We start from the raw sequence: 26,875 nt of genomic DNA, 5'->3' as shown, positions 1-26,875 counted from the left end.
ACTTGATATTCTTGATATATTCTTGATATTTTCTTACAGTAAGCTTGTATATTCATGGTATATAAAGTCAGGATTATTATATGTTGTGTCTTAATATTTTTTATTTGTAAAGCTTATATTCGTCTCTTTTTATAAATTAGATGTAATGTATACTGTCTTTGAAAATAGAATTAATTGTTATGCTTATAATTATTTTGTCTAAAACTTCTTTTTGGATTGACTTTATCTTGTTTTGCATGCCACAAAACAACTAAATTTCCTTGTCATCTGTGTAATTCTTGTACAGTAATGCATTTTTTGTTTTTATAAATTTATTTTATTTTTATTTTTGGCTGTGTTGGGTCTTCGTTGCTGCACCCGGGCTTTCTCTAGTTGTGGCGAGCGGGGGCTACTCTTTGTTGCAGTGCACGGGCTTCTCATTGCGGTGGCTTCTCTTGTTTCAGAGCACGGGCTCTAGGTGCTGGCTTCAATAGTTGCGGCACGCGGGCTCAGTAGCTGTGGCTCCCGGGCTCTAGAGCGCAGGCTCAGTAGTTGTGGCGTGCGGGCTTAGTTGCTCCGTGGCATGTGGGATCTTCCCAGACCAGGGCTCGATCCCGTGTCCCCTGCTTTGGCACTTAACCACTGCGCCACCAGGGAAGCCCAGTAATGCATTCTTATCAGACCTTTCACTTTTGAAAATTATTAGTAATAAGCTAAAAAGCTAACTACAGCCATTTAAAGTCATCTGCAGACAGTGTTTTATATGATGCTTCCCTGAAAGCTTGATGATCTACTGCAGGCCAGAGTACTTTGTCTTCAACAAAGGAATGCCTCAGTGTCCTGTGGAAAAGGACTATGCCATATACTTTGGGGTACAGGCTTCTGATGGTACCACTTAAACAACTTTGAGGCCATGTAGTGGACTGAGCAGGATTTCTAGAACTGTAGTCCAGAGGCCCATGGGTTCATGAGACTGCTAGCCTGAGATACAGTGAAACAAGAATTAATTACATAAGACTGAATGAACTCATGAAGGATGATTACAGTTTTTGTTTGAACTATTGTTGATATTTTTTGTAATGTTCTATTTTCTGGATATTTGAGGAAGACCTTTTTCTCTCCTGTTAAGCTAGCTATATCTCATAATTTAGTAATTATAACTGTTTTTTTGACTCTGCTTTTGTAAACTGAAATGAAATATTTGTAAACGATACCTTTCTCCTTGCCTGACCCCTTCAGAATTTGGAAACTCTTGTTGAATATTCTTAATTTCATGACATATAATGATCATATTTTCATAACAATATGGTTACTGGCATAGATTTAGTAAGAATCTGTTTCCTTTTTACCAAGACATAATTGGAAATATTGATTATACAACCAAGGCTATGCCTGGAATGTTATGTTTGAGAATGATGCTCATTCAATCAAATGTGGTCAGACACTTCTAAGGAACTAAGGTTGACTTTATGGAGCCAATGCTTACAAACCCTTCTAGGAAAACTGGCTGCTACCTGGCTTACAGCGTTACCAGCTTCTAGGTAGGTAAGGCCACCTTCTGCCAGACACAGGAATCTTAGGTCTTCAAGAACAGAGGAATTCACCCAATGGGTACTACAGGTGAAAACTTGTGGTGAGTTCTTGGTGCAGCTATCTAGCCTCAAGAGGCTTTTAAAAGTCAAATTTGAGGGCTTCCCTGGTGGCGCAGTGGTTGAGAGTCTGCCTGCCGATGCAGGGGACACGGGTTCGTGCCCCGGTCTGGGAAGATCCCACATGCCGCGGAGCGGCTAGGTCCGTGAGCCATGGCCGCTGAGCCTGCGTATCCGGAGCCTGTGCTGCGCAACGGGAGAGGCCACAACAGTGAGAGGCCCGCGTACCGCAAAGAAAAAAAAAAAAAAGTCAAATTTGAGATTTTTGGAAAACCTACAGCAAAGCAAACTTAAGCAAACTTAAGAATGCCTAAATGGCAGATTATCACTCTTTTTGCACCAGTGTCAACAGTGAAGACAAATGTTATGAGACCAGCCTTATTTTGTGATCAAGAATAATCTTCCACTGAGATTATCTTTGATTAAAAGGGAGGAGATTATAGAAAAAAAAATTGTACTTCAATGCGAAACTATGCATTGTCTTGAGTAAGTGTTCTCAGCTGTCTGATTCTAGCCCTGTTCATTGCCTTTGAATTATTTTGCAGCTCTTTTAAAATTGCAGGTAACTGAGGAATATTGTCAAAGACAAAATCAAACGATTAAGAAGGTTGGCTTTATTCAGGCTATTGCAATAGGGAGATCACCCAGATCCTCGGCAGGGTGGTTTTACTTAGACTTTTTTATAGAGAGAAGCAGACAAATTATAGGTGGAATGATTTACAGTTGAGATTGTTTTGTAATCAGGGAAAGTCTCAGTCAGTTGAGCAGGAAATGTTTACCTCTGTGTCTAGCTAGTTTCAGGGGATAAACAGTGCTAATCTCAGTTAATCATCTATGTGACAAAGAGCTGGTAGTTGGAGACTGTGTGCCTGGCCTTGTTGTTGGGGTCTGGACCAAAGGGGAAAAGTTCGTGACTGGCCTTGTTACAGGTAAACAAAGGAGAGGTGAGAAACAGTGGATAGTGCATCTTATCTAAGTCCTGGGGGAAGAGTGGTTCTTTGCAGTCAGTCATTTCCCGGAACACAAAAGGGGATTTCAGAAAGCAAAAGAGTGGGAGGTAGGCTTCTTAACCATTGTTGTTTTCTGGGAGCACAGGGCTCAGGTAAAGTTCAATATTGTCAAAATGCAAACTCAATCTCTTCCTACAGAGTTCCAGTGGACTTCTTTCTTCCTCTTGTTGAAAAATTGCCCTTATTTGCAATTCAGTATCTTTTCTCCATATAGATTTGTGCTTCTTGACTTTTGAACCAGTTAAAACATCTGCCTGGTTCTCTCATATCTTATGAGTTCAATCAATTCTTTTTTTAAAATTTATTTTTATTTATTTATTTTTATTGAGGTAACTGATTTATAACATGTTTCATGTATACAACATTATATTTCTAATTCTGTATACTCTACATTGTGCTCACCACCAAAAGTTTAGCTTCCATCTGTCACTGTAAAGTTGATCCCCTTTACCCATTTTGCCCTCCCTTTCCCCCCCGCACCTTCCCCCCTGGTAACCACTACTCCGTTCTCTATATCTACATGTTTGTTTTTGTTTGTTTTGCTTTCTTCATTTATTTTGGTTATTAGTTTTTTATATTCCAAATATGAGTGAAATCATCTTAGGTTGCTTCCATATCTTGGCTATTGTAAATAATGCTGTGATAAACATAGAGGAGCATATATCTTTTCAAATTGTTATTTTTGTATTCCTTGGATACATACCCAGAAGTGGGATAGCTGGATCATATTGTAGTTCTATTATTAATTTTTTGAGAAATCTCCATGCTGTCTTCCATAGTAGCTGCACAAATTTACATTCCCACCAACAGTGTACAAGGTTTTCTTCTCCACATCCTCTCCAACATGTGTTGTTTCTTGTCTTTTTGATAAGAGCCAGTCGAGCAGGCATGAGGTGATATCTCATTGTGTTTTTGATTTGCAGTTCCCTAATAATTAGTAATGTTGAACATCTTTTCATATGCCTGTTGGCCATCCATATGTCTTCCTTGAAAAAGTGTCTATTTAGCTCCTCTGCCCATTTTTAAATTGGGCTGTTTGGTTTTTTTGTGTTGAGTTGTATGAGTCCTTATTGGATATATCATTTGCAAATATCTTCTCCCATTCAGTAGGTTGTCTTTCGTTTTATTGATGGTTTCCTTTGCTGTGCAGAATCTTTCTAATTTGATGTAGTCCCATTTGTTTATTTTTTGCTTTTTTTCTCCTTGCCTGAGGAGACATATCTAGAAAGATATTGCTAACACTGATGTCAAAGAGCTTAGCGGCTAGGTTTTCTTCTAGGAGTTTTATGGTTTCAGGTCTTTCATTCAAGTGTTTAATGTATTTTGAGTTATTTTTTGGGTATAGTGTGAGATAGTGGTCTAGTTTCACTTTTTTTTGCATGTGACTGTCTAATTTTCCCAGCACCAGTTATTGAAGAGACTATCCTTTATCAATTGTATGTTCTTTGTTCCTTTGTTGCAAATTAATTGTCCACATATGTGTGGGTTTATTTCTGGGCTCTCAATTCTGTTCCATTGATCTACGTTTCTTTTTTTTTTTTTTTTTTGCCAATACCATGCTGTTTTGCCAATACCATGTTGCCAATACCATTACTATATTTTGTAATATAGTCTGAAATCAAGGAGTGTGATATCTCCAGCATTGTTTTTTTTTTTCAGGATTAGTTTGCCTATTTGGGGTCTTTTGTAGCTCCATAAAAATTTTAGAAATTTTAATTTTATTTCTGTGAAAAATGTCCTTGGGATTTTGATAGAGATTGCATTGAATCTGTAGATTGCTTTAGGTAATATGAACATTTTGACAATGTTAGTTTTTCCAATCCATGAGCATGGAATATCTTTCCATTTCTTTGTGTCTCCTTTCATTTCTTTCAACACAATATCTTATAGTTCAGTGTTTAGGTCTTTCATCTCTGGTTAAACTTATTCCTAGGTATTTTATTCTTTTTGTTGCAATTGTAAATGAGATTGTTTTCTTAATTTCTCTTTCTACTAGCTCATTGTTAGTGTATAGAAATTCAATAGATTTTTGTATATTGGTTTTGTATCCTGCAACTTTACTGTATTTGTTTATTATTTCTAATAGTGTTTTTGATGGAGTCTTTAGGGTTTTCTGTATATAAAATCATGTCATCTGAAAATAGTGACAGTTTTACTTCTTCCTTTCCAATTATGATACCTTTTATTTCTTTTTCTTGCCTAATTGCTCTGGCTAAGACTTCCAATACTATGTTGAATGAGTGGCAAGAGTGGGCAACCTTGCCTTGTTCCTGATGTTAGAGGGATAGCTTTCAATTTTTCACCATTGAGTTTGATATCAGCTGTGAGTTTGTAATATATGGGCTTTATTATGTTGAGGTACATTCCTTCTATATGCATTTTATTGAGAGTTTTTAAGCATAAATGGGTGTTTAATCTTGTCAAATGCTTTTCCTGCGTTTATTGAGATGATCATATGGCTTTTATCCTTCCTTTTATTAATGTGGTGTATCACGTTGTTCACTTTGTGGATGTTAAACCATCCTTACATCCCTGGAATAAATCCAACTTGATCATGGTGTGTGATCCTTTTAATGTATTGTTTTATTTGGTTTGCAAATATGTTGTTGAAGATTTTTGCACCTATGTTCATAAGATACATTGGCCTATAATTTTCTCTTTTTGTGTTGTCTTTGTCTGGTTTTGGTATCAGGGTGATGTTGGCCTTGTAAAAGGACTTAGGAAGCATTCCCTCCTCTTAAATTTTTTTGGAAGAGTTTGGAAAGGGTAGGTATTAAATCTTTTAATGTTTGGTAGAATTCACCTGTGAAGCTGTCTGGTCCTGGTTTTTTGTTTTTTGAGAGCTTTTTGATTACTGTTTCAATCTCTGTACTTGTGATCAGTCTCTTCAGATTTTCCATTTCTTCATGATTCAGTCTTGGAAGGTTGTACAATTCTAAGAATTTGTCTGTTTCTTCTAGGTTGTCCAATTTGTTGTCATATAGCTATTCATAATATTCTCTTATAATCCTTTGTATTTTTGTGGTATCTGTTATTTCTCCTCTTTCATTTATGATTTTATTTATCAGAACCGTCTCTCTTTTTCTCTTAGTGAGTCTTAGCAAAAGGTTTCTCAGTTGTGTTTATCTTTTCAAAGAACCAGCTCTTAGTTTCATTGGTCTTTTCTGTTGTCTTTTAAATCTCTATTTCATTTATTTCTGCTCTGATCTTTATTATTTTCTTCATTCCACTGACTTTGGGCTTCATTTGTTCTTCTTTTTCTTGTTCCTTTAGGTGTAAGATTAGATTGCTTATTGAGAGTTTTCTTGTTTCTTGAGATAGGCTTGTATTGCTATAAACTTCCCTCTTAGTACTGCTTTTGCTGTATCCCATAGATTTTTAAAAAATTAATTAATTAATTAATTTTTGGCTGTGTTGGGTCTTCGTTGCTGCATGCAGGCTTTCTCTAGTTGCAGCGAATGGGGCTACTCTGCGTTGCGGTGCGCGGGCTTCTCATTGCAGTGGCTCTTGTTGCAGAGCATGTGCTCTAGGTGGGCGGGCTTCAGTAGTTGCAGCCTATGGGCTCAGTAGTTGTGGCTCATGTGCTCTAGAGCGCAGGCTCAGTAGTTGTGGCGCACAGGCTTAGTTGCTCTGCAGCATGTGGGATCTTCCCAGACCAGGGTTCGAACCTGTGTCCCCTGCATTGGCAGGAAAATTCTTAACCACTGTGCCACCAAGGAAGTCCCCTGTATCCCATAGATTTTGGTGTGTCAAATTTTCATTTTCATTGGTCTTCTGGTAATTTTTTATTTCTCCTTTGATTTCTTCATTGACCCATAGTTCAGTATCATGTTGTTCAGTCTTCACGTATTTGGGATTTTTTCCAAAAAATCCCTGGTGGTGCAGTAGTTAAGAATGTGTCTGCCCTGCCGATGCAGGGGACACGGGTTCGTGCCCTGGTCCAAGAGGATCCCACATGCTGCGGAGCGGCTGGGCCTGTGAGCCATGGCCGCTGAGCCTGCGTGTCCAGAGCCTGTGCTCCGCAATGGGAGAGGCCACAACAGTGAGAGGCCCGTGTATCGAAAAAAAAAAAAAAAGAATCTGCCTGCCAATGCAGGGGACATGGGTTTGAGCCCTGGTCCGGGAAGATCCCATATGCTGTGGAGCAACTAAGTCCATGCGCTACAACTACTGAGCTTGCACTCTAGAGCCCGAGAGCCACAACTACTGAGCCCACATGCCACAGTTACTGAAGCTCGTGTGCCTAGAGCTTGTGCTCTGCAACAAGAGAAGCCACCGCGATGCGAAGCCCATGCACCACAACGAAGAGTAACCCCCACTCTCCACAACCAGAGAAAGCCCACCCGCAGCAACGAAGACCCAACACAGCCAAAAATAAATAATAAATACATTTAAAAATCCTGTGGTTGATTTCTAGTTTCATACCATTGTGATTGGAAAATATGCTTGATATGATTTCAGCCTTCTTAAATTTATTGAGACTTGTTTTGTGTCTCAACATATGGTCTGTCCTTGAGAAAGTTCCATGTGTACTTGAGAAGAATGTGTGTTCTGTTGTATTTGGATGGAATTCTATACAAATCTTATTAAATCCATTTGGTCTAGTGTTTCACTTAAGGTCATTATTTCCTTGTTGACTTTCTGTCTCGATGACCTATCCATTGATGTCAGTGGGGTGTTAAAATCCTCTACTGTTATTGTGTTGTTGTCAGTTTCTTCCTTTAGGTCTGTTAATAATTGTTTTATATACTTCTATGTTCCCATGTTAGGTGCATGTATATTAATCACTGTATGTCTTCTTGATGAATTGTCCCCTTTATCATTATATATTGTCCATTTTTGTCTTTTGTTACCTTTTTGGCTTGAAATCTATTTTCTCTGATATGAGTATGGCTACACTCATTTTCTTTTGGCTGCCATTAGCTTGGAGTATCATCTTCCATCCCTTCGCTTTTAGCCTATATTTGTCTTTAGTGCTGAGGTGAGTCTCCTGGGTGCAGCATATAGTTGGGTCTTGTTTTTTAATCCATCTAGCCACTCTGAATTTTTTTAAAATTAATTAATTAATTTATTTTTGGCTGCGTTGGGTCTTCGTTGCTGCGCGCGGGCTTTCTCTAGTTGCGGCGAGCGGGGGCTGCTCTTCGTTGCAGTGCGCGGACTTCTCATTGCGGTGGCTTCTCTTGTTGTAGAGCATGGGTTCTAGGTGCACGGGCTTCAGTAGATGTGGCACGCAGGCTCAGTAGTTGTGGCTCACGGGTCCTAGAGAGCAGGCTCAGTAGTTGTGGTGCACGGGCTTAGCTGCTCCGCAGCGTATGGGATCTTCCCGGACTAGGGCTCGAACCCATGTACCCTGCATTGGCAGGTGGATTCTTAACCACTGTACCACTAGGGAAGTCCCACTCTGTGTCTTTTGATTGGTGAATTCAATCCACTTACCTCTAGGGGGATTATTGATAGATGAGGCCTTAGTAATGCCATTCTCTCTTTTGTTCTCTGGTTGCTCTGTATCTCCATTGTTTCTTTCTTCCTTGTATTTCTGTCTGCCATTTTGGTTTGGTGGTTTTCTCAGTTTCCTCTTTTTTATGTTTTGTGTCTCTGCTCTATATTATGATTTGTGGTTACGTTGAGGTTTGTATAAAATGTCTCATAGATGAAATGGTCCTTTTTCTGCAGATAGCATCTTATCTTCACTTGCCTATACAGGTTGCATCCTTTTCCTCTCCCACTTTTATGTGTTTTGTTTTTTCCTCAAACTATCTCTTTTTATGTTGTGAGTTTGTTACCAAATTGAAATAGCTAGAGTTATTTTTATGCTTTCCCCCCTTTAACATTTATCCTATAAAAAGTGCTTGCAAACCTATTCTGATAAAGATTTGCAATTTTCTAATTCTGTTTATCACCTTGCTCAAAACTCTGTTCTGTGTTCTTTTGTGTTCTTTTGCCTTTTTGTTTCTGGTAGAAGAGCTCCTTTCAAAATTTTTTGTAAGGCAGGTCTAATGTTTATGAATTCCCTCAGCTTTTGTTTGTCTGGGAAAGTATTTATTTCTCCTTCATATCTGAATGATAACTTTTCTGGACAGAGTATTCTTGGGTGACAGTTTTTATCCTTCAGAATTTAAAAAATGTCTTTCCACTCCCTCTTGGCCTGTGGAGTTTTTGCTGACAAATATGCTGATAGACTAATGGGGGTTCTTTTTTCCCTGGCTGTCTTTAAAAAACATTCTTTGTCATTGACATCTGACAATTTAAATACAATGTGTCTTGGAGAAGGTCTCTTGGCATTGAGGTAATTAGGTGTTCTCTTAGCTTCATGGACTTGTGTGTCCAGTTCTTTCCCTAGGTTTGGCAGGTTCTCAGCTATTATTTCTTTAAATAAACTCTCTGCTCCCTTTTCCCTCTCTTCTCCTTCTGGGATACTCATTACCCTAATGTTGCCCTTCCTAAAAGAGTCAGATTGCTCTTGTAGAATTCCCCTCATTTTAAAAATATCTTATTTCTCTTTCCTCTTCCACTTTTTTCATTTCTAGGTTTCTATCTTTGAGCTCAATAATTATCTCTTTCATATGGTCTGCTCTATTTCCATTGCTTTCTTATGCATCCTCATCTTGTTTATTGAGTTCTTTACCTCCAGCATTTCTGTTTGGTTCTTTTTTAGAGTTTCAGTCTCTGGTAAACTATTCCTTGTTTGTTAGTTTTATTCCTGAGCTCATTAAACTACCTTTCTGAGTTTTCTTGTAGCTCATTGAGTTTCTTCATGACAGCTATTTTGAATTCTCTATCAGTTAGATTAGTATTCTGTGATTTTAAGTTTAATTTCTGGAGAATTGTCATTTTCTTTTGTTGGTATAATGTGAACTGTGGCTTTTCATAGTACTTGATGAACTATTCCTCTGTCTGTGCCTTTGAAGTAGTGACAGGTTAGAAGTTAGAGGCCCTTCTCTTTTTCTAGTAGGTGGTGCTATAGTACAAGTTTTTGGTTTCTGTTACCTGGACTGCCTTTGGTTTTATTTAGGAGTCAATGCTTTCACCGTCTCTGTAATAGGTGTGGCTCTGTGCCTTCATTATAGCTTCTTATGCCTCTGGGTTCGTTGCTGCTTTGCTTCTGTCAGTGCTGCTGTCGTTGCTTCCTGGTACACTGGGATGATGGGCTCTTCCCTTGCCACTAGTTTCCCCTGAGTCACAGGATCTGCCCTGTCAGGGGAGGCCTAGGGAGAGGGGGGAGCCCAGATCACTCAGGCACCTCTGTCCTGGCTGGTGTTTTAAGGTTCACGGGCTCTGCCACTGCGAGTCTGGGGGCAAGGACCAGGAGCATGGGTGCCTCAGCAGCTGGAGGGACAGGGTCCCAGGCCCCACTGCTGCTGCTGCCCAGTTACCTGTGGCTTTCGGGGCTGCTGGAGTCGTGTGTTGCCTCCCCTGCTGCTACCAAGTTCTCTGGGGCTGTGGACTCAACTGCCATGGCCGGAGGGCCAGGATTGCAGCCACTGACTCTGCTGTTCCCTCAGTTCTGCCTCTTGTATGTGTTCCAGTCTACCACCTTTAGATGTACAGATATTTGGAATTCTCTGGTGTCCTGGTGTGTTGGGCAGAGGCACCTTTGTTGAATTTTGGATGTCTTACTCATTGTAGATTGAATGGGAGAGGCAAAGGGAGCTTTGACTCTGCCATGTTGCTGACATCACCCAGTCAATTCTTCAATACGTATTCCTTTTTCTATTTGTACGAGAGTCATGATTTTGCCTTTTTTCTGAAAATTGTCTTTAAACAGTATAATCCCTAGAGTTTATTCAGATTTCACCAGTTATACACACATTCATTTGTGTGTGTGAACAAGCCAGTTTTGGACGGTTCCAGTGAGAGGCAATGAAATCATGAGAACTTTGGAAAGTCCAAAGGCTGATGTTGGCCACGGTGAAGACTGACACCCTGAGGTTAAGGGTTATCAGAGTGAAATAGGATAAATCTTTTGGTGGGGATCATTCTGGATATAGAGTCTAATACTTAGTTTTTCTTTTTCAAGAATTATTATTTCTGCATTCCTTGGCCATAACCTGGATGTGTTAAAACATAGGATTAAGAGATAGACAAAATTGGATTAAAAATGGTTCTACCACTTACTTGCTATATGATCCTGGGGAAGGATCTTATTCTCTTTCTACCTAGATGTCTAATGCTGATATCTGCCTCCTAGAATTGTTGTGAGGATCAAATGAGATAAAGACTGTAATGGGTTTGGCATATAGAAAGTACAGTTGACCTTTGAACAACACAGGAATTAGGGGCACCCACCCTCTGAGTACTTGAAAATCTACTTGTAACTTATAGTGGACCCTCCATATCCATGGTTCCTCCATATCTGTGATTCTGCATCTGCAGATTCAACCAACCCCAGATTCAACCAACCTCGTATTGTGTAGTACTGCAGAATTTACTATTGAAAAGAATCTGTGTGAAAGTGGACCTGCTCAGTTCGAACCCATGTTGTTCAAGGGTCAACTGTACTCAGTAAATGATAGCTATTATTATTAAAACAACTTTCTATGTTTAAACCAAGAAAAGGCCTTGGTTTAGACATAGAAAACTGCAGAAGCCACCATGTCTTTATTTTACTCTAGATCCATTAATACTCAAACAAGCAGGGTTCTTTCTCAACAAGGACAAATGGAATAATAGTTCATCAAATCATCAACCTCAACAATAGGTCAGTGATGAAAAGCACAGGTGCATGTTAGTTGATACCTGTTCTTTGTTTTCTTTGCAACTTTTATATTTCTTTTCATGTAAGAAAGGATTTATAAGGCTGTTCATATAAATGATTTTACAAATCAGAAAAAAAAATCTGACAATATGTCCAAATTCTAGTCAGGAAAATATGGGTAATGTGGGCATCTGTGCATAGTATGCTCTTCTGACATATCCTAGGTCCGCTAATGATCTCAGAGGGGTCTGAGTAGCGTCCCCACTATAGGGTGGTGAGGGACTCCTGAAGGGCTGACAAATCCACGTCCTTTCTTCAGGTCTTTCTTTCAGCTTTATGTATCACTAAGGACCTGCTAATTCAGGATTGCTAAAATGAGGCATTTGTAAACTAAAATTTGCGCACTACTCAAGCGTCATCAGGATTCAACTATTGATTCATTCTACTAAGATCCTGTATTCTCTGGGAAAGTTAAAAGTCTCCTGCCTGCAAGCAGACACCCCCATGTTGGAATTCTCTCAGTTTCCAGGGCTTATTTTAATCAGTGCATTAGCAGCATTGACCTGAGGTGGTTGAGCTGCTATTACTGTTTTTTAATAATGAACTGGTAGCTTTGTTTCGTCATCATCTATTCAGTGTCATGTAAATTGTTTGATTCCCCCCTTCAGGGTATTGCAATGCATATTTGCATCAAAAGTAGCTTTGCTATTAAGAAAAAAGTAGTTTTGCTTTCTGGTTCAGGTATCTATGCCTTATTGTTAAAGTGGACGTATACAAATTTTAAATCTACTTGTGTAGTGACACTACATTGGTGATGTACTTTCAGAGAGTGTAAGCTAGTTAAATAACTTATGATATCAGGACAAGTATAATAAAAATATTGCCTATTTTAAAGTTTATAGAGCATTGTTTTCTGATTAAAAAGACTCAGGTAAACTCATATTCTTTTATATAGTACATAGTAAACAAATTCACATGTAATTATAGCAACAAGTTTGCTGCAACTTTTAATTTTGTTCCTTTTCAATTCTGTATTATCACTGGTTCTTTTTTTTTTTTTTTTTTTGCGGTACGCGGGCCTCTCACTGCTGTGGCCTCTCCTGTTGCGGAGCAGCAGGCTCCGGACGCGCAGGCTCAGCGGTCCCGTGCATCAGCAGGCGGACTCTCAACCACTGCGCCACCAGGGAAGCCCCATAATATGTGGTCTTTTGTGACTGGTTTTTCTTTTACTTAGCATGTTTTTAATGTTCATCTATGTTGTAGCCTATATCATGTGCTTCATTTCTTTTTATGGTCAAATAATATCCCATTGTATAAATATGTAACATCTTATGTATTCATTCATCAGTTGATAGACATTTGGGTTGTTTCCACTTTTTGGCTATTATGAACAATGTCACTATGAACATTTGAATACAAGTTTTTGTGTGAACATATGTTTTCATTTCTCCTGGGTATATATCTAGGAATGGAATTGCTAGATCATATAGTAATTCTGTGTTCAACACTTTGAGGAACTGCCAAACTGTTTGCTAAAGTCTGCACCATTTGCATTCTACTGGGGGCTATTTCTGGCAGATGGTTTTATGAGTTTGTTCTGGACACTTGAGTCCCCTGAGTACCACGAGAATGAGTGTGTTGGGATTCTGCTTGGATCCCACTATTTAACTATTGCTGCACAAACCCCTGGATCCCATGAGGCCCATTTGCTATGATTTTACCTATATGTAACCCCAGAGGTGTATTGTGACCAGTGAGTCCTCTCAGGCCTCATGTCCCTCCATCTGTTCATACATTTTGTTCACTGCCTTCTCCACATGAAGCTCTCCTAACCTCTAGCCCAGTAGTTTCAACTCTGGCTGCACATTAGCATCTCATGGGGAGCTTTCAAATGTACTGAAGCCGTGGCCCATGCCAAAGGTTCTGATTTAATTGGTCTGGGGTAAAGCCTGGGTATCAGGATTATTTGAAAATCTCCTCAGATGATTCTAACGTGCAGCCAGGATTGAGAACCATTGCTCCAGCTAGAGGAATCCTTTCTCCTTTGAACTCTATAGCAGTTTCTCTCTCTCTCTCTTTTTTTTGGCCATGTGGCGCTCTTGTAGGATCCTAGTTCACTGACCAGGGGTCGAACCTAGGGCCCTGGCAGTGAGAGCACCAAGTCCTAACCACTGGACCACCACTGGACCACCAGGGAATTCCTGCAGTTTCTCTTTAATGGTGCTCAACAAAGCTTTAAAAACATGTTCTACATTTCATTGAAATTATTTACATATGTATTTTAGTTCTCCAGCTGTGCCACAAGCTCTTTGAGGACAGACATTGTATTTGATTCCTCAAGTCTCCCACAGGGTTACCCAAGGACATTTGTTTTTCCCCTCACCTGGGCTCAATAAACATTCATTAAGCACACACCCGAAATCTATCCCTGAAAAAATGAACTAAAAATAGCAAGAACTGCATGACTTTGGGCAAGTTACATAACCTCTGAGCCTCTCCTAAAAGACTGGGTTACAGCAGTCTCCAGCTGGCATTATTGTGGAACAATGCACAGGACCCAGCCCGGCAGGAGGTTATCATGAGGTCTAACTTGGCCACCCTCCTAAACTTTCAGCCGCTCCGCACATTTCCCATTCTGCCTTCCCTGATTTGCGTTTTCTCCTTGGTACTTAGCACATACTCTATGTTTCTCTCACTTATCTTTTTTACTGTCAGTCTCCACCCACCGCCAAGGTAAGCTCCGTGTGGATAGAGATTTTTGCCAGTTTAGTTCACTGCTGTATCTTCACAATTCAGAACAGTGCCTAGCAGGTAGTAGATGCTCAATAAATATTTATTAAAACAATAAATAAATATTTCAGCCTATTTTTCAAGAGGTTTAGTCCCTGTCCTCTATTCCAGCAACATGAATTACTTTTTGGTAAATATTTGTAGCCTTTATTATAAAGCCTTCCTTTTCCAGTAAAAATGATATTTCTAACATAAACATGTATATTCTGAATTCATTGTGTTTTGGAAATATACTGTCAGTTCTGAGAGAGTCGGCAGTAGTTCTGTTTAAGCCCTGGGAAGGCTGGAGCAGGGATCATGGGCACATTTCTGGGACTGTTGTATGTGAACTGGAGCAGGGGAACAGGGCCTGGGATGGTTAGTTGAAGCCAAGGAAACCTGAACACCAGGTATTCTTGCACCGTTAGAACACTACTCCTAGGTGTTCCAGAGGATGATGACCGTGGTGATGGAGGTGGCCAAGAAAAGCAGGTAGATGCGGAAGAGCAGGGTGTCCATCATGTGGCTGAAATGCACCCACAGGTCAGCTAGCCGGGCCCTTGTCCATCCTGAGGCACCACTCAGTTCTGCCTCTCTGGGTCCCAGCTCCTTCCCTCCCAATTCCCCTGGCTCCTGTCCTGTCGAGAGGGCAGAGACTCAGCTGTGAAGTGGGAAGGAGACAGGATTAGAGAAATGGGAAGTTGGGCCCAGTGCAGAGAGTGTGGGCAGTGCAGACTTCTCTTACCAGACAGGTGGGTGGGTGTGAGGCCCAGGCCCACATCCTCCTTCCAGAGAGCAGCAGGGCAGCATTTCCTTGGGCTGGTGCAGTGTAGAAGCAGGGAACGGAGGCAGCGAGGCCTGGGTGGGGGCTGGGTGGTGGCCAGGTGCAGCAGGTAGGTGATGAAGATGGTCTTCAGCAGGCTGACCACCATCAGTGACAGACACAGGGCGAAGTAGACACCTGGGTGGCGGGAAGGAGCACACCTGAGTGAGTCAGGTCCAGAGGAACCACCAAGCCCCCCTTTTTTCTGTCTCACACATTGAGCCCTTTCTAAGATGACCACTGTCTCCCTCTGCTGCCTCAGCAGATCTAGCCAGTTCACCAGCTTACCCTGCCTCTTTATTTTTTCTTTTTTCATTTTTCAACAGTGGGGTGGGGGCCATACTGATGAGGGAGGTGCCACTGGCAGGGAGTAAGTCATTCAATGTCATAAGCAGGAAGACGTTGTAGCCCAGCAGGAGTGTCATCTTGAATGGGGCGTGGTTCTCGCTTTCTACTGGCAGGAAGAAGCTGAGGGCATCGATGGTGATCAGAAAGCTACTGGGCATCAGGGGACTTATGACGTAGAGGGTGGGCCTGTGCCTGATGGCCACCTGGTGGGGAGGAGAGAGCAGAGAACCAGGTGAAGCTAGAACTGAAGGGAAACCAAGAGATGATTCCAGACTCTTCCTTTCTTGATGTCCTCACTCCAGCAGGGGCTCTTTCTGGGACTGGATGAGGAGCAGCTTTCATATGACTAATAGGACTCCCCCATACCCACCAAAGAAAACCTAGGCCAGAGCTGGCAGGTTCAGAGAGGGGGACTTCTTTGGGGGACTTGGGAGAGAGGAACGCTATGAGGGTTATGGTGCCCAGGGTCTGGTCTTAGGGCAAGAGGTGAGAGGCTCTGAGATTTAGAAGCGTACGATGAGAAAGATATGGGGGTTGGACAGCCATGCCAGAATCTCTGGCCTTACATAGAACATGATCTGGTCAAAAAGGCTGAAGCCCACAGCTCTCTTCGGGGTGGCCTTGTTGATGCCCAGGAGCTCCCACTCCCCTTGTGTGTGGCCAATGTCACGCGAGGTGTCTGTTATGTCCCACACTTCCTTGTCCATGCCCAGCAACATGTTTTCCACTGCAGGGGAGACAGACACTCACTCAGCACACATCTGCTCAGCACCTACTCTGTGTGGGGCTCAGAGAGGTGATTCAACAACTGCTTTAGCTACCTCTTTCAGACAGTCCTGTAATGTGACTTCCTTGCTGCCCAATTGCCTTCTTTCAATTCTGGGCTTTCTCAGGAAGTCTTGTTCTCTCTTAAGTTCAACTTCCCCTACCCCACCATCCACACACCCCCAATTAGCAAATACTCCACTGTCCCTTTTTATGCATTAAAAAAAATGACTGTGGGCTTCCCTGGTGGCGCAGTGGTTGAGAGTCCGCCTGCCGATGCAGGGGACATGGGTTCGTGCCCTGGTCTGGGAAGATCCCACATGCCGTGGAGCGGCTGGGCCCGTGAGCCATGGCCGCTGAGCCTGCGCGTCCGGAGCCGGTGCTCCGCAATGCGAGAGGCCACGGTAGTGAGAAGCCCGCGTACCGCAAAAAATAAAAATTAAAAATAAAAAAATGACTTTGCTTCTGAGTGTTTTTTGTTGCCCCACGGTTGATCTCAGTTTACCCCGTGCCAGAACCGCCACTGCAACTCACCTGCGTAGAGGAAAGAGCTAAAAGTGAGGGTGCAGTTCTTCTGGTCAAAAGAGAAGTAGATGTCCAGGCTACAGATGCTGGTCACCTGCATCGGTTTGTTGTACACAACATGACCTTCATTAGTCACACAGGCGGAGAGGCCATCCAGAGTGTGATCCACATCGTTGCTAAGTGGTGGAAGGGGAGGGGGCGCAAAAGCTCTGGGTTTCACATCAGTTTACGTTTTGCTCTTAAGGCAGGGCTTCCCAACGCTGCCACTCCGCCATCTTTTCTCCCTACTGCTTTCTCATTTCTAGTGGAGAAGTTGATGAGCTGTGATTGTGCTCCTCTCTGAAATAAGTTTTCAGTTGGCCCGCTGAATGGGTTTGCCCTGCAGTGCCCTCGCCTGCTCCTTGCAGAAGGGTCTTCCCCTGGCTTTTCCCAGCCCTGATACCCACGATTCCACAATGAAGATGTCTCGGAGCCACAGGTTCTCAGCTGTCACAGTGAGTTTATTGATATCACCACATTCTTCTGGGTCCCAGCTGATGAATGGGTGACTCCAGATCTAGGGCATAGGGCCCAGAGGGATGGTTATGGCTGAAACCTGGAGCTAGTTTATGTCAGCACCTCCTGCCCTTCCAGTCCCTTAAAAATATATACATATGTATGTATTTTTTTTCTAAATGTATGTACTATGGGCATATGATAAAATTTCAACAATTCCAGAAAGGTATAATATAAAGAATAATTTTTTCCCTCCTTAATTTAGTCCAACTCAGTTCATATCCCCAACTCAGGTCCCTTATTAACAGTTTTTTATATATCATTCTAGAAAAATATATATTCCAGCATTCATCTTTATTTACACAGAGAGAATGATACTGTGCCCATTGTTATGCATCTTGCTTTTTTGTTTTGTTTTGATCTTTTTTTTTTTTTGGCCACACTGCACGGCATGAGGGATCTTAGTTCCCCGACCAGGGATGGAACCTGTGCCCCCTGCAGTGGCAGTGCGGAGTCCTAACCACTGGACCACCAGAGAATTCCCTGTGGGTTTTTTTTTTTTTTTTTTTTAAACCACATTTCCTTTTAAACTCTGATTCCTCTTCTCTTTCTGGTGATAATGTCCCTCTTCTCTAGCTAACAAAGTCTTACTGGCCTTTCACTTCCTGCTCAAGGGAAATCTTAAGCTGGGTGCTGGATACATTTGGACCTTGAAGCTTACTTAGGGGCTTCCAACTGTGCTGCGCTCCATCTTTCTGTTTTTTCCATCTGAATTTCAAAGTTGATTGGCAGCCCAGAAAGCTATTTGTCACCAGCACTGGCCCCATTCTGGTTGGCTTTGAGTATTTCCTTGGGCACTGTCAATTTCAACAATTGTGATTTTTGCAAACAAAGCCAGAAAATCAGGCAAGGAGAAAAAGAGAAGAAAGCTGAGCTTACATACCAACTTTAACCACAGAAATGACATCAGCTGAAGTTGTGCATCTTGACCAAAAGATCCCCGTCCAGGATCATTAATGACATGAAATCAGGTCCTAGTCTACCTCCTTCCTTTGTTTCCTAAGTGGTCCCATGTGACAGTTCAGCTTTTCAATTACAAGTCTCAAAAGAAAGTAGTTCAGAAAAATGCAGGTTGCATGGAAAATATAGGGGAAAAAACAGCATGGGGGCCCATTGGGAATGTTTTCTTAGTATAATTTTCCTATAAGGGCAGGACTCAAGGACAAACGTTACCTGCAGAAATGTCACAGCTGTGTTCCCCTTCATGTCTCTCCACCCCATAGGATGAACATTTAACTTGTACAGAATTCATTCAGGGGACTCTTTGCTCACTACTGGACAGGTGCAGTGTTGGATTGACAGGATAAAGAGTTCTTGTTTCCTATTAGCAGGCTATGGAAAGAATGTTATCAGTCAAAACTCACCACTTTAAGGATGGCAGACAGGGTGAAGGAGATGCTGATATGAGTGGGGATGCTGTAGTTGATTACTGGACGGAAGTCCTTCTGGTTAAATATAGCCTGGAAGACAGCAGGGTCTATGCTGCGCTGGTCAAAGACTGAACAATTGATGCTGAAAGTGTTTGTCCCTCCTGTAGAGAGTAGAGACCCTGTGAGATGGGAATAGGGCTTTTCTGTTTCCTAAGTGAGAGGAGTGCCAGGGCTGGGACTCTAAAGCCTCTCTGCAGAGAAAGAAAATGTGGACATGGGGTGGGCATGTGAACCCCTCCTTCCTAGGCCAAGATTCCCGAATGCCAAGTTCTTCCTGCCAGGGCGGTGCGGGGGGCTGGTCTGGTCTGGTAGGCAAATGATGGAAGTTGATGTGGTGAGCTGAGTCAGGGCTCAGCCCTTTCTTCCTGTGGTTTTGCTCCCATATAAATCCTACCCAAATCTGTATGCAGACTGCCTCTCTGGGGAGGCCTATTCCTTCCATAGTCATAACCCTAAAGTTTTGGCCTTTGTCTGACCATACTTTTTTCTCTCTAGCTCTATTGTGATTCTTCCTCAGAGACACTGAACAAAACTCCCCTAAAATTTTGTTTCTCAGTGGTCCCTTCCCACTTTCATGTTTTCTCATTTCCTGAAAGGAAAAGTTTGGAGAGAAGTAAACATGAGTGTGATGTAAAACATGTGGGAACTTAAGGAACGTTGCAGTCAATGTAAATTTATTGACTGCCTACACTGTTCTGTGCTCTATGCCCTTCTCAAACCCAATGACTTCCTCTGAGATCTGTGGGAGCCATTTTCATCATCACCATCTTGAAAAGATCTCATTGATCATCTACCATGTGACTGGTGGAGCTATGTGACGAAACGTAAAAGCCCTTCTGCCCACCTCACCCACACGCCAACCGTAGGTGACTCCGGTTATTCCTGTAGCTGAGCCCAGCAAGTTCTTTCCCATGCCTCTTCTACTGTCTCCCCATACCAGTTAACTCATAAGGTACATCTCCAGACTAAGGAGAAGCATATCTGGGGGGAAGCAAACATTGTCCTTTCCCCTCCACATTACCTCCTCTACAAGATCTTCCCAAGTGAGGTGGGAAAGGAGTTATGTTATTATTAACAGGACCCAAACGGCCCTGTTCATAGTTACTAATCTTGGTATAAAGGAAGAGTTGAACATTATAAAGGGGTGGAATCAGAAAGGTGGTAAAATGGAAGGACAGACAATTTGGTAGATATCTATGCAGGCAAATGAGATGGGCACTATGCGTACTGATCAGTGAAATGGGCGTTTCATCTGTTTCCCAAAGGAAACCAAAATATAGGTACTACAGAAAAAAGCAATGTATAACCCAGTTATTTTAGATGCTTTCTAGTTCTGGGGAATGAGGGGGTTTCTGGAATTTTCCCAGAACAGTATTCCCCTCTTTCCCTATTCTTGCCCTGTCTTACCTTGAAGCAGAAGGCTGACAGGGAGGCAGAGGAGGAATTCCCCTGTCGTGGGCCACCCCCCTTCCATCCTCCTCTTCTGGACTCTTCTCTGGGGACTCACCAGGAACCCCCAAACTCTGGAGCTTAAAGGAGCCCAGACCACACCTTGGTTCCTGGTTTTGAATACTGCTCATGACAGGTAACCACTCCCTGGTGAGAGGCTGTGGCCAGAGAGATCACAGCAGAGTGTCCTGCTTTGCCCCTGTCCAGGTATGCCTTCTGGGCTCCAGGCAGGGAGGAAGTTAGGCCAAGACTAGGGGAGAAGTGCCTGTTTAGCCGCCTTGTCTAGATAAGTGGTTTAAAGTTGAGTAACAAGGACCTTTCAGGAAAACTGGGGGACTTGGGAGATGGGGCAGGTGAGGCCATTGATAAAGGTCGCCTCAGGTCCTTCTGGAACTAACTGTGCCTCAGAGAAAGTGCAGGACCACCAGGAGGGGATGGGTATGCTGTCTTGTGGCGGGGACACTTGCTGATTTCACAAGGCAAGAACATGTAATTATTTTGTTGCAGACCTAAAAGTTTATCCTCTATCCAACTGTGGACATTAGGGATTACTGTCAATACTTAGTTAAGAAGCTTGCTTGAGAGGTTAAGCTCCTTTTTTAAAAATTAATTTATTTTATTTAATTTATTTTGGCTGCATTGAGTCTTCATTGCTGTGCGTGGGCTTTCTCTAGTTGCGGTGAGCAGGAGCTACTCTTTGTTGCGGTGTGCGGGCCTCTCATCGCGGTGGCTTCTCTTGCTGTGGAGCACAGGCTCTAGGTGCATGGGATTCAGTAGCTGTGGCACACGGGCTTAGTTGCTTCGCAGCATGTGGGATCTTCCAGGACCAGGGCTCGAACCCGTGTCCCCTGCATTGGCAGGCGGATTCTTAACCACTGCACCACCAGGGAAGCCCTAAGCTCCTTTTCTGAGACATAAACCTCTCAGAACTCTGTCCCCGCAGCTAGCACCACAGTACAGAATTGCGTCATCCCTTGTATGTACTGTTGGAATAGTTTCTTCATAAGGTTTCCTGTATCTAGTTTCCCCCAACCTAATCCTTTATTTTGCCATTCTCCTAAAACAGAACTCTCCCACTTACCCTTCCTTATCTAATGTCTATAAAGGCCTAGAGCCCTGGCGCTGTCAGGTAATGTGTGTGAGTAGAAAAATCATTTGGAGGTTTGTGTGTGTATGTCCGAAAGCTCCCTGGATGGTTCTGGTTCACACATTATTGAAAACCTGTGGGATGGGCTATATTGAGAGACCACAATCAGGATATTGCTATTGCTATTGCTATTGCTACACTCACGGTACAGAACATTAACACCAGGATTCTTTCACGTCACCCTTTTATAGCTACAACTACCTCCCTCCCCATTCTTCCACCACCTGGCAACCATTCATTTGTTCTCCATTTCTATAATTTTGTCATTTCAAGAATGTTATATAGATCAAATCATGCAGATGTAACCTTTTGGGATTGGCTTTTTTCATTCAACAAAATTCTCTGGAGATCCATCCAGATTGCTGCCTGTTTAAGTACTCACCCCTTTTACATTGCTGAGTAGTAGTCCATGGTATGGATGTACCACAGTTTGTTTTTCACCTGGTGAAGGACTTCTGAGTTTTAAGGGAAAACACTTATTTCCTCTGTTTTACTCACAACACTTTGGACACCAAATGTGTGGGTTTTTTTCCCCCCTCATACCAAGCAATTTTGACATTAACTACCCAGAGTTAGTGCAGATCCCACGGGTAAAAGTCTCATTCCCACAAGACTGCCCCCTTCTTCAGATGCCAGTCACAAACCCAGACCTCCCGTACTTCCGAACAACTGACTATAAATTAGGGGTTCCCACAGCCCCATCCTCAGGTTTGATAGTTTACTATAATGGCTCATAGAACTCATGGCAACACTTGTGTTTACTGGTTTATTATAAAGTACATAATAAAGAATACAGATAAATAGCCAGATGAAAAGACATACAGGGCAAGGTCTGGAAGGGTCCTGAGCACAAGAACTTCTGTCCCTGTGGCGTTGGGGTGTGCCACCCTCCCAGCACGTGGATGTATTCGTCCATCCAGAAGCTCTCCAAACTCCATAGCTCAGGATTTCTTATGGAAGCTTCATTACATGGGCATGATTGATTATTAACTCAATCTCCAGCTCCTCTCCTCTTTTCAGAGGCTGGGGGTTGGAGCTTCTAATCATGGCTTGGTCTTTCTAGTGAACAGTCCCCATCCTGAAGCTATCCAGGAGTCCACCAAAAGTCACCTCAGGAGAGCAAAAAGTGCTCCTATCATCCAGGAAATTCAAGGGATTTAGGAGGTCTGTGTCAGGAACAGGATCAAAGACCAAATATCAGAACAAAAGATGTTCCTAACACCCCTATCACTCAGGAAATTACAGGGTTTTAGGAACTCTGTGTCAGGAACTGGGAGCAGGGGTCAAATATGTTTTTCTTCACAGAGTTGTTTGTAGTTTTTGTCTATTATGCATAAAGCTGCTAGAGACATTTGTGTTCTGGTTTTTGTGTGCACATAAGTCTTCTGGAATAAATACCCAGAAGTGTAATTGCTGGATTGTATGGTATTCTCATGTACAATTTTTTTGTTTGTTTGTTTGTTTGTTTTTGGCTGCCCCGCGTGGTCCATGGTAGTGAAAGTCTGGAATCCTAACCACTAGGCCACCAGGGAACTCCCTGCATATACAGTTTTTAAAGAAACTGGGATACTCTTCCCCAGAGTGGCAATACCATTCTACATTATCACCAATGAAGGGTGAGTGATCCAGTTTTTCTGCATTTTTAGAAATTTCAGATTTTGGATAAGCAAGGATTTATTAACATGGGACCCTAAAGTGATAAACATAACTTCAGCAATGTTGAAAATTTAAAACTTTTGTTCATTAAAGGACACTAAATATGAAAAGTCAGGTCACAAACTGAGAAAATATGTTTGCAACACATATATAACTAACAAAATAATAATAGAAAAATATGACATGCCTATAAATGAGTAACAACAACTACCTCCCCCATGTATTATAAAAATGTACTGAAGACATGTACTGAGTTGGCATTTTACAGAAGGGGAAACACAGTCACTAAACAATAAAAAGAAACTCAATCTCATTTGCAATTATGGAAAGCAAATTAACTTAAAATCACAAGAAAATATAATTTCACACTCAATAGATGGCAAAACTTTAAAAGTCTGATAATAGAAGTGTTGGTGAGGCTGTAGAGCCACAGAAACTCCTATGCACTGTGGGTGCACTGTGGGTGGGAGGAAAAGCACTTTGGAAAACAATATGCTGTGAAGATGTGTGTATTGTAAGAACCAGCAGTTCTACTTCTAGGTGCACACTCTAGCAGCGCACTGTTTAGTATGTAGCTATTAGTCACATGTGGCTATTAAAATTTAAATTAACTAAAATTAAAAATTCAGTCTCCCGGTCATAACAGCTGCATTTTAAGTGCTCAGTAGCCACATGTGGTTAGCGGCTATAATATTAGTGCAGATAATTATGTAATGGAATACTATAATACTATGCAGCAAAGAGCTGAATTAACTTCACTTCCTCTATCAACATGGTTAAATCTCAAAAGTATAATGTTGGGAAAAAAAAAGTACAATGTTGAATAATAAAAAACAAGTTGCATAATATATACAGTATGATATTATCTAACATATGTGTATTCCAAAATATACATATTTAAACAACAGATTGTTTGAAATATGCTTATGCAGTAAAACTAAAACAAAAAGTAAGAGAATAATAAATACAAAATTTAGAAGAGTTATTACCTCCTTGGAGGAAAGGGAGATGGATATGCTTGGGAAAGTTCTTATGGGAGACTTCAAAGACATTAGTAGTGGCAGGTGGGGAATGCAGAAGGACTTTTCACTTTACACCCTCATATAACGTTTAAGTTTTTTTCCCTATGGTACATTTATAAAATTGTTTTATTGAGGTATAATTGGCATAAAATAAACTGTTCAAAGACTCCACTTTGACGAGTTTTGACATATATATATGCACCTGTGAAACCATCATCACAACCAAGGAGTGGTTATAACCTTTGCAACCACTCCCTCCTGCCCTTCCCCACTCCATTCTGACCCCAGGTAACCACTGATCTGTTACTACACATTACTTTCATATTTCCGAGAATTGTGGCATCCTTTCTTCTTTTCATATATATTTATTTATAAATTTATTTTAGGCTGTGTTGGGTCTTCATTGCTGCGTGCAGGCTTTCTCTAGTTGCGGCGAGTGGGGGCTACTCCTCATTGTGGTGCGCAGGCTTCTCATTTCGGTGGCTTCTCTTGCTGTGGAGCACGGGCTCTAGGCACGTGGGCTTCAGTAGTTGTGGTGCACGGGCTCAGTAGTTGTGGCTCATGGGCTCTAGAGCACAGGCTCAGTAGTTGTGGTGCACGGGCTTAGTTGCTCCGCGGCATATGGGATCTTCCCGGACCAGGGCTCGAACCTGTGTCCCCTGCATTGGCAGGCGGATTCTTAACCACTTCGCCACCAGGGAAGTCCCTATATATTTACTTAAAGTTACACATTTCCTTTGAAATATTTATCTCCCTCAAGTGTTGTTATGTACTAGTTTCAATTCTAAGGGATTAAAAAAATCAATTATTTTTTGATCTATGAGTTATTTAGAAACATACGTTTTAGTCTACAAATGTGGAAAAGTTTTTTGTTTCTAGCTTGTGACTAAAGAGGCAGCATAGAAAAGTGGTTAAGAGCATGAACTTTAAAGCTGGACTCCCTCAGTGTGAATCCCAGGTCCACCATTTACAAGCTGTGTGATCTTGGGTGTAAGTTACTTAAGTTACTTCACCTCTTTGCCTCAGTTTCTTCATCTATAAAATGGATGATAGTAATAGCTCTTATCTCATCATGTTGTTATAAGGATTAAATAAGGTCATAATTATAAAATGCTTAGAACAGTGCTGGTACATAATTAGTACTATTTAAGTGTTAATAATAATAGCAATAATTTCAGAGAATACAGTCTGACTGCTACTAAATTTTGAGACATGCTTTATAGTCTATATATAGTTAATTTTTGTAAATATTCCAAATGTGCTTGCAAAGAATGTATTTTCCAATTGTTAACTGTAGAGTTCTATATATTCTCATTAAATCTAACTTAACTCTGTGGTTAAAGTATATTATTTTTTCAATAATGTGTTATCACCTTGAGATGTGTTGAAATCTATTATAATTACAGAACTGTCACTTTATCTTTTTAATTCTTTCTATTTTTGCTTTATATATATTTGAGACTATTTTATTAGATGCATTCAACTTTATAATGTTTATATTCTCCAAGTGATTAAACATTTTATCGTTATGTTGAGATTCTCTTTATTCTGAATAATTATTTTTGTCTTAATGACAATTTTGTCTGATGTTGATAGAACCATTCCAGCTTGCTTTTTTTTTTTTAATAGATCTTTATTGGAGTATAATTGCTTCACAGTACTGTGTTAGTTTCTGTTGCACAACAAAGCAAATCAGCCATATGCATACACATGTCCCCATATCCCCTCCCTCATGAGCCTCCCTCCCATTCTCCCTATCCCACCCCTCTAAGTCATCGCAAAGCACCGAGCCCGATCTCCCTGTGCTATGCTGCTTCTTCCCACCAGCCAACTATTTTACATTCGGTAGTATATATACGTTGATGCTACTCTCACTTCGCCCCAGCATCCCCCTCCCACCCCAAGTATTCAAGTCCATTCTCTATGTCTACTTCTTTATTCCTGCCCTGCAACTAGGTTCATCAGTACCATTTTTTTAGTTCTAGTAGTTTTCTGGTGGCATGTTTAGGATTTTCTATGTATAGTATCATGTCATCAGCAAAAAGTGACAGTTTTACTTCTTCTTTTCCAATTTTTATTCCTTTTATTTCTTTTTCTTCTCTAATTGCTGTGGCTAGGACTTCAAAACTATGTTGAATAAGAGTGGTGAGAGTGGACATCCTTGTCTTGTTCCTGATCTTAGTGGAAAAGCTTTCAGTTTTTCACCATTGAGTATGATGCTTGCTGTGGGTTTGTCATATATGGCCTTTATTATGTTGAGGTAGGTTCCCTCTATGCCCATTTTTCTGGAGAGTTTTTATAATAAATTAGTGTTGAATTTTGTCAAAAGCTTTTTCTGCATATACTGAGATGATCATATGGTTTTTATTTCTTAATTTGTTGATGTGGTGTATCACATTGATTGTTTTGCATATATTGAAGAATTCTTGCATCCCTGGGATAAATCCCCACTTGTTCATGGTGTATGATCCTTTTAATGTGCTGTTAGATTCTGTTTGCTAGTATTTTGCTGAGGATTTTTGCATCTATGTTCGTCAGTGATGTTGGTCTATAATTTTCTTTTTTTGTGATATCTTTTTCTGGTTTTGGTATCAGGGTGATGGTGGCTTCATAGAATGAATTTGGGAGTGTTTCTCCCTCTGTAATATTTTGGAAGAGTTTGAGCTGGATAGGTATTAGCTCTTCTCTAAATGTTTGATAGAATTTCGCCTGTGAAGCCATCTGGTCCTCGACTTTTGTTTGTTGGAAGATTTTTAATTATGGTTTCAATTTCATTACTTGTGATAGGTCTATTTGTATTTTCTAATTCTTGCTGTTTCAGTCTTGGAAAATTGTACCTTTCCAAGAATTTGTCCATTTCTTCATGGTTGTCCATTTTATTGGCATATAGTTATTTGTAGTAGTCTCTTATAATCCTTTGTATTTCTGCAGTGTCAGTTGTGATTTCTTCTTTTCCATTTCTAATTTTTTTGATTTGAGTCCTCTCCCTTTTTTTCTTGATGAGTCTGGCTAAGGGTTTATCCATTTTGTTTATCTTCCCAAATAACCAGCTT

At 41.2% G+C, this 26,875-nt stretch overlaps 1 protein-coding gene across 1 annotated transcript; it reads right to left on the bottom strand.

The window, feature by feature from the left end:
• Positions 1 to 14,540: 14,540 nt before the first annotated feature.
• On the bottom strand, positions 14,541 to 20,022 carry LOC112415335 (5-hydroxytryptamine receptor 3C-like). The gene is made up of 9 exons (XM_024768258.1): positions 19,956 to 20,022; positions 18,479 to 18,649; positions 18,002 to 18,042; positions 17,010 to 17,119; positions 16,573 to 16,739; positions 15,840 to 16,000; positions 15,269 to 15,476; positions 14,848 to 15,063; positions 14,541 to 14,740 (listed from the first exon to the last, which is right to left on the bottom strand). The coding sequence occupies exons 1-9, from the start codon at positions 20,020 to 20,022 to the stop codon at positions 14,541 to 14,543; spliced, it is 1,341 nt and encodes a 446-aa protein (XP_024624026.1).
• Positions 20,023 to 26,875: the final 6,853 nt, after the last annotated feature.

This window comes from Neophocaena asiaeorientalis, unplaced genomic scaffold (assembly GCF_003031525.2).
Source record: "Neophocaena asiaeorientalis asiaeorientalis breed wild unplaced genomic scaffold, Neophocaena_asiaeorientalis_V1.1 scaffold225, whole genome shotgun sequence".
Lineage (NCBI taxonomy): Eukaryota > Metazoa > Chordata > Mammalia > Artiodactyla > Phocoenidae > Neophocaena > Neophocaena asiaeorientalis.
The sequence above is the reverse complement of the archived record's forward strand: the minus strand, read 5'-3'. Positions and strand labels throughout refer to the sequence as shown.

What these genes read in the sequence shown, in the direction of transcription:
- LOC112415335 (XM_024768258.1), bottom strand. Translation starts at nt 20,022, where the DNA reads ATGGAAGGGGGGTGGCCCACGACAGGGGAATTCCTCCTCTGCCTCCCT. An exon ending in CATTTCTGTGGTTAAAGTTG is followed by an intron (nt 17,120 to 18,001) that starts GTATGTAAGCTC and finishes CCTATGCCCTAG; the next exon opens with ATCTGGAGTCACCCATTCAT. An exon ending in GACATCTTCATTGTGGAATC is followed by an intron (nt 16,740 to 17,009) that starts GTGGGTATCAGG and finishes TCCACCACTTAG; the next exon opens with CAACGATGTGGATCACACTC.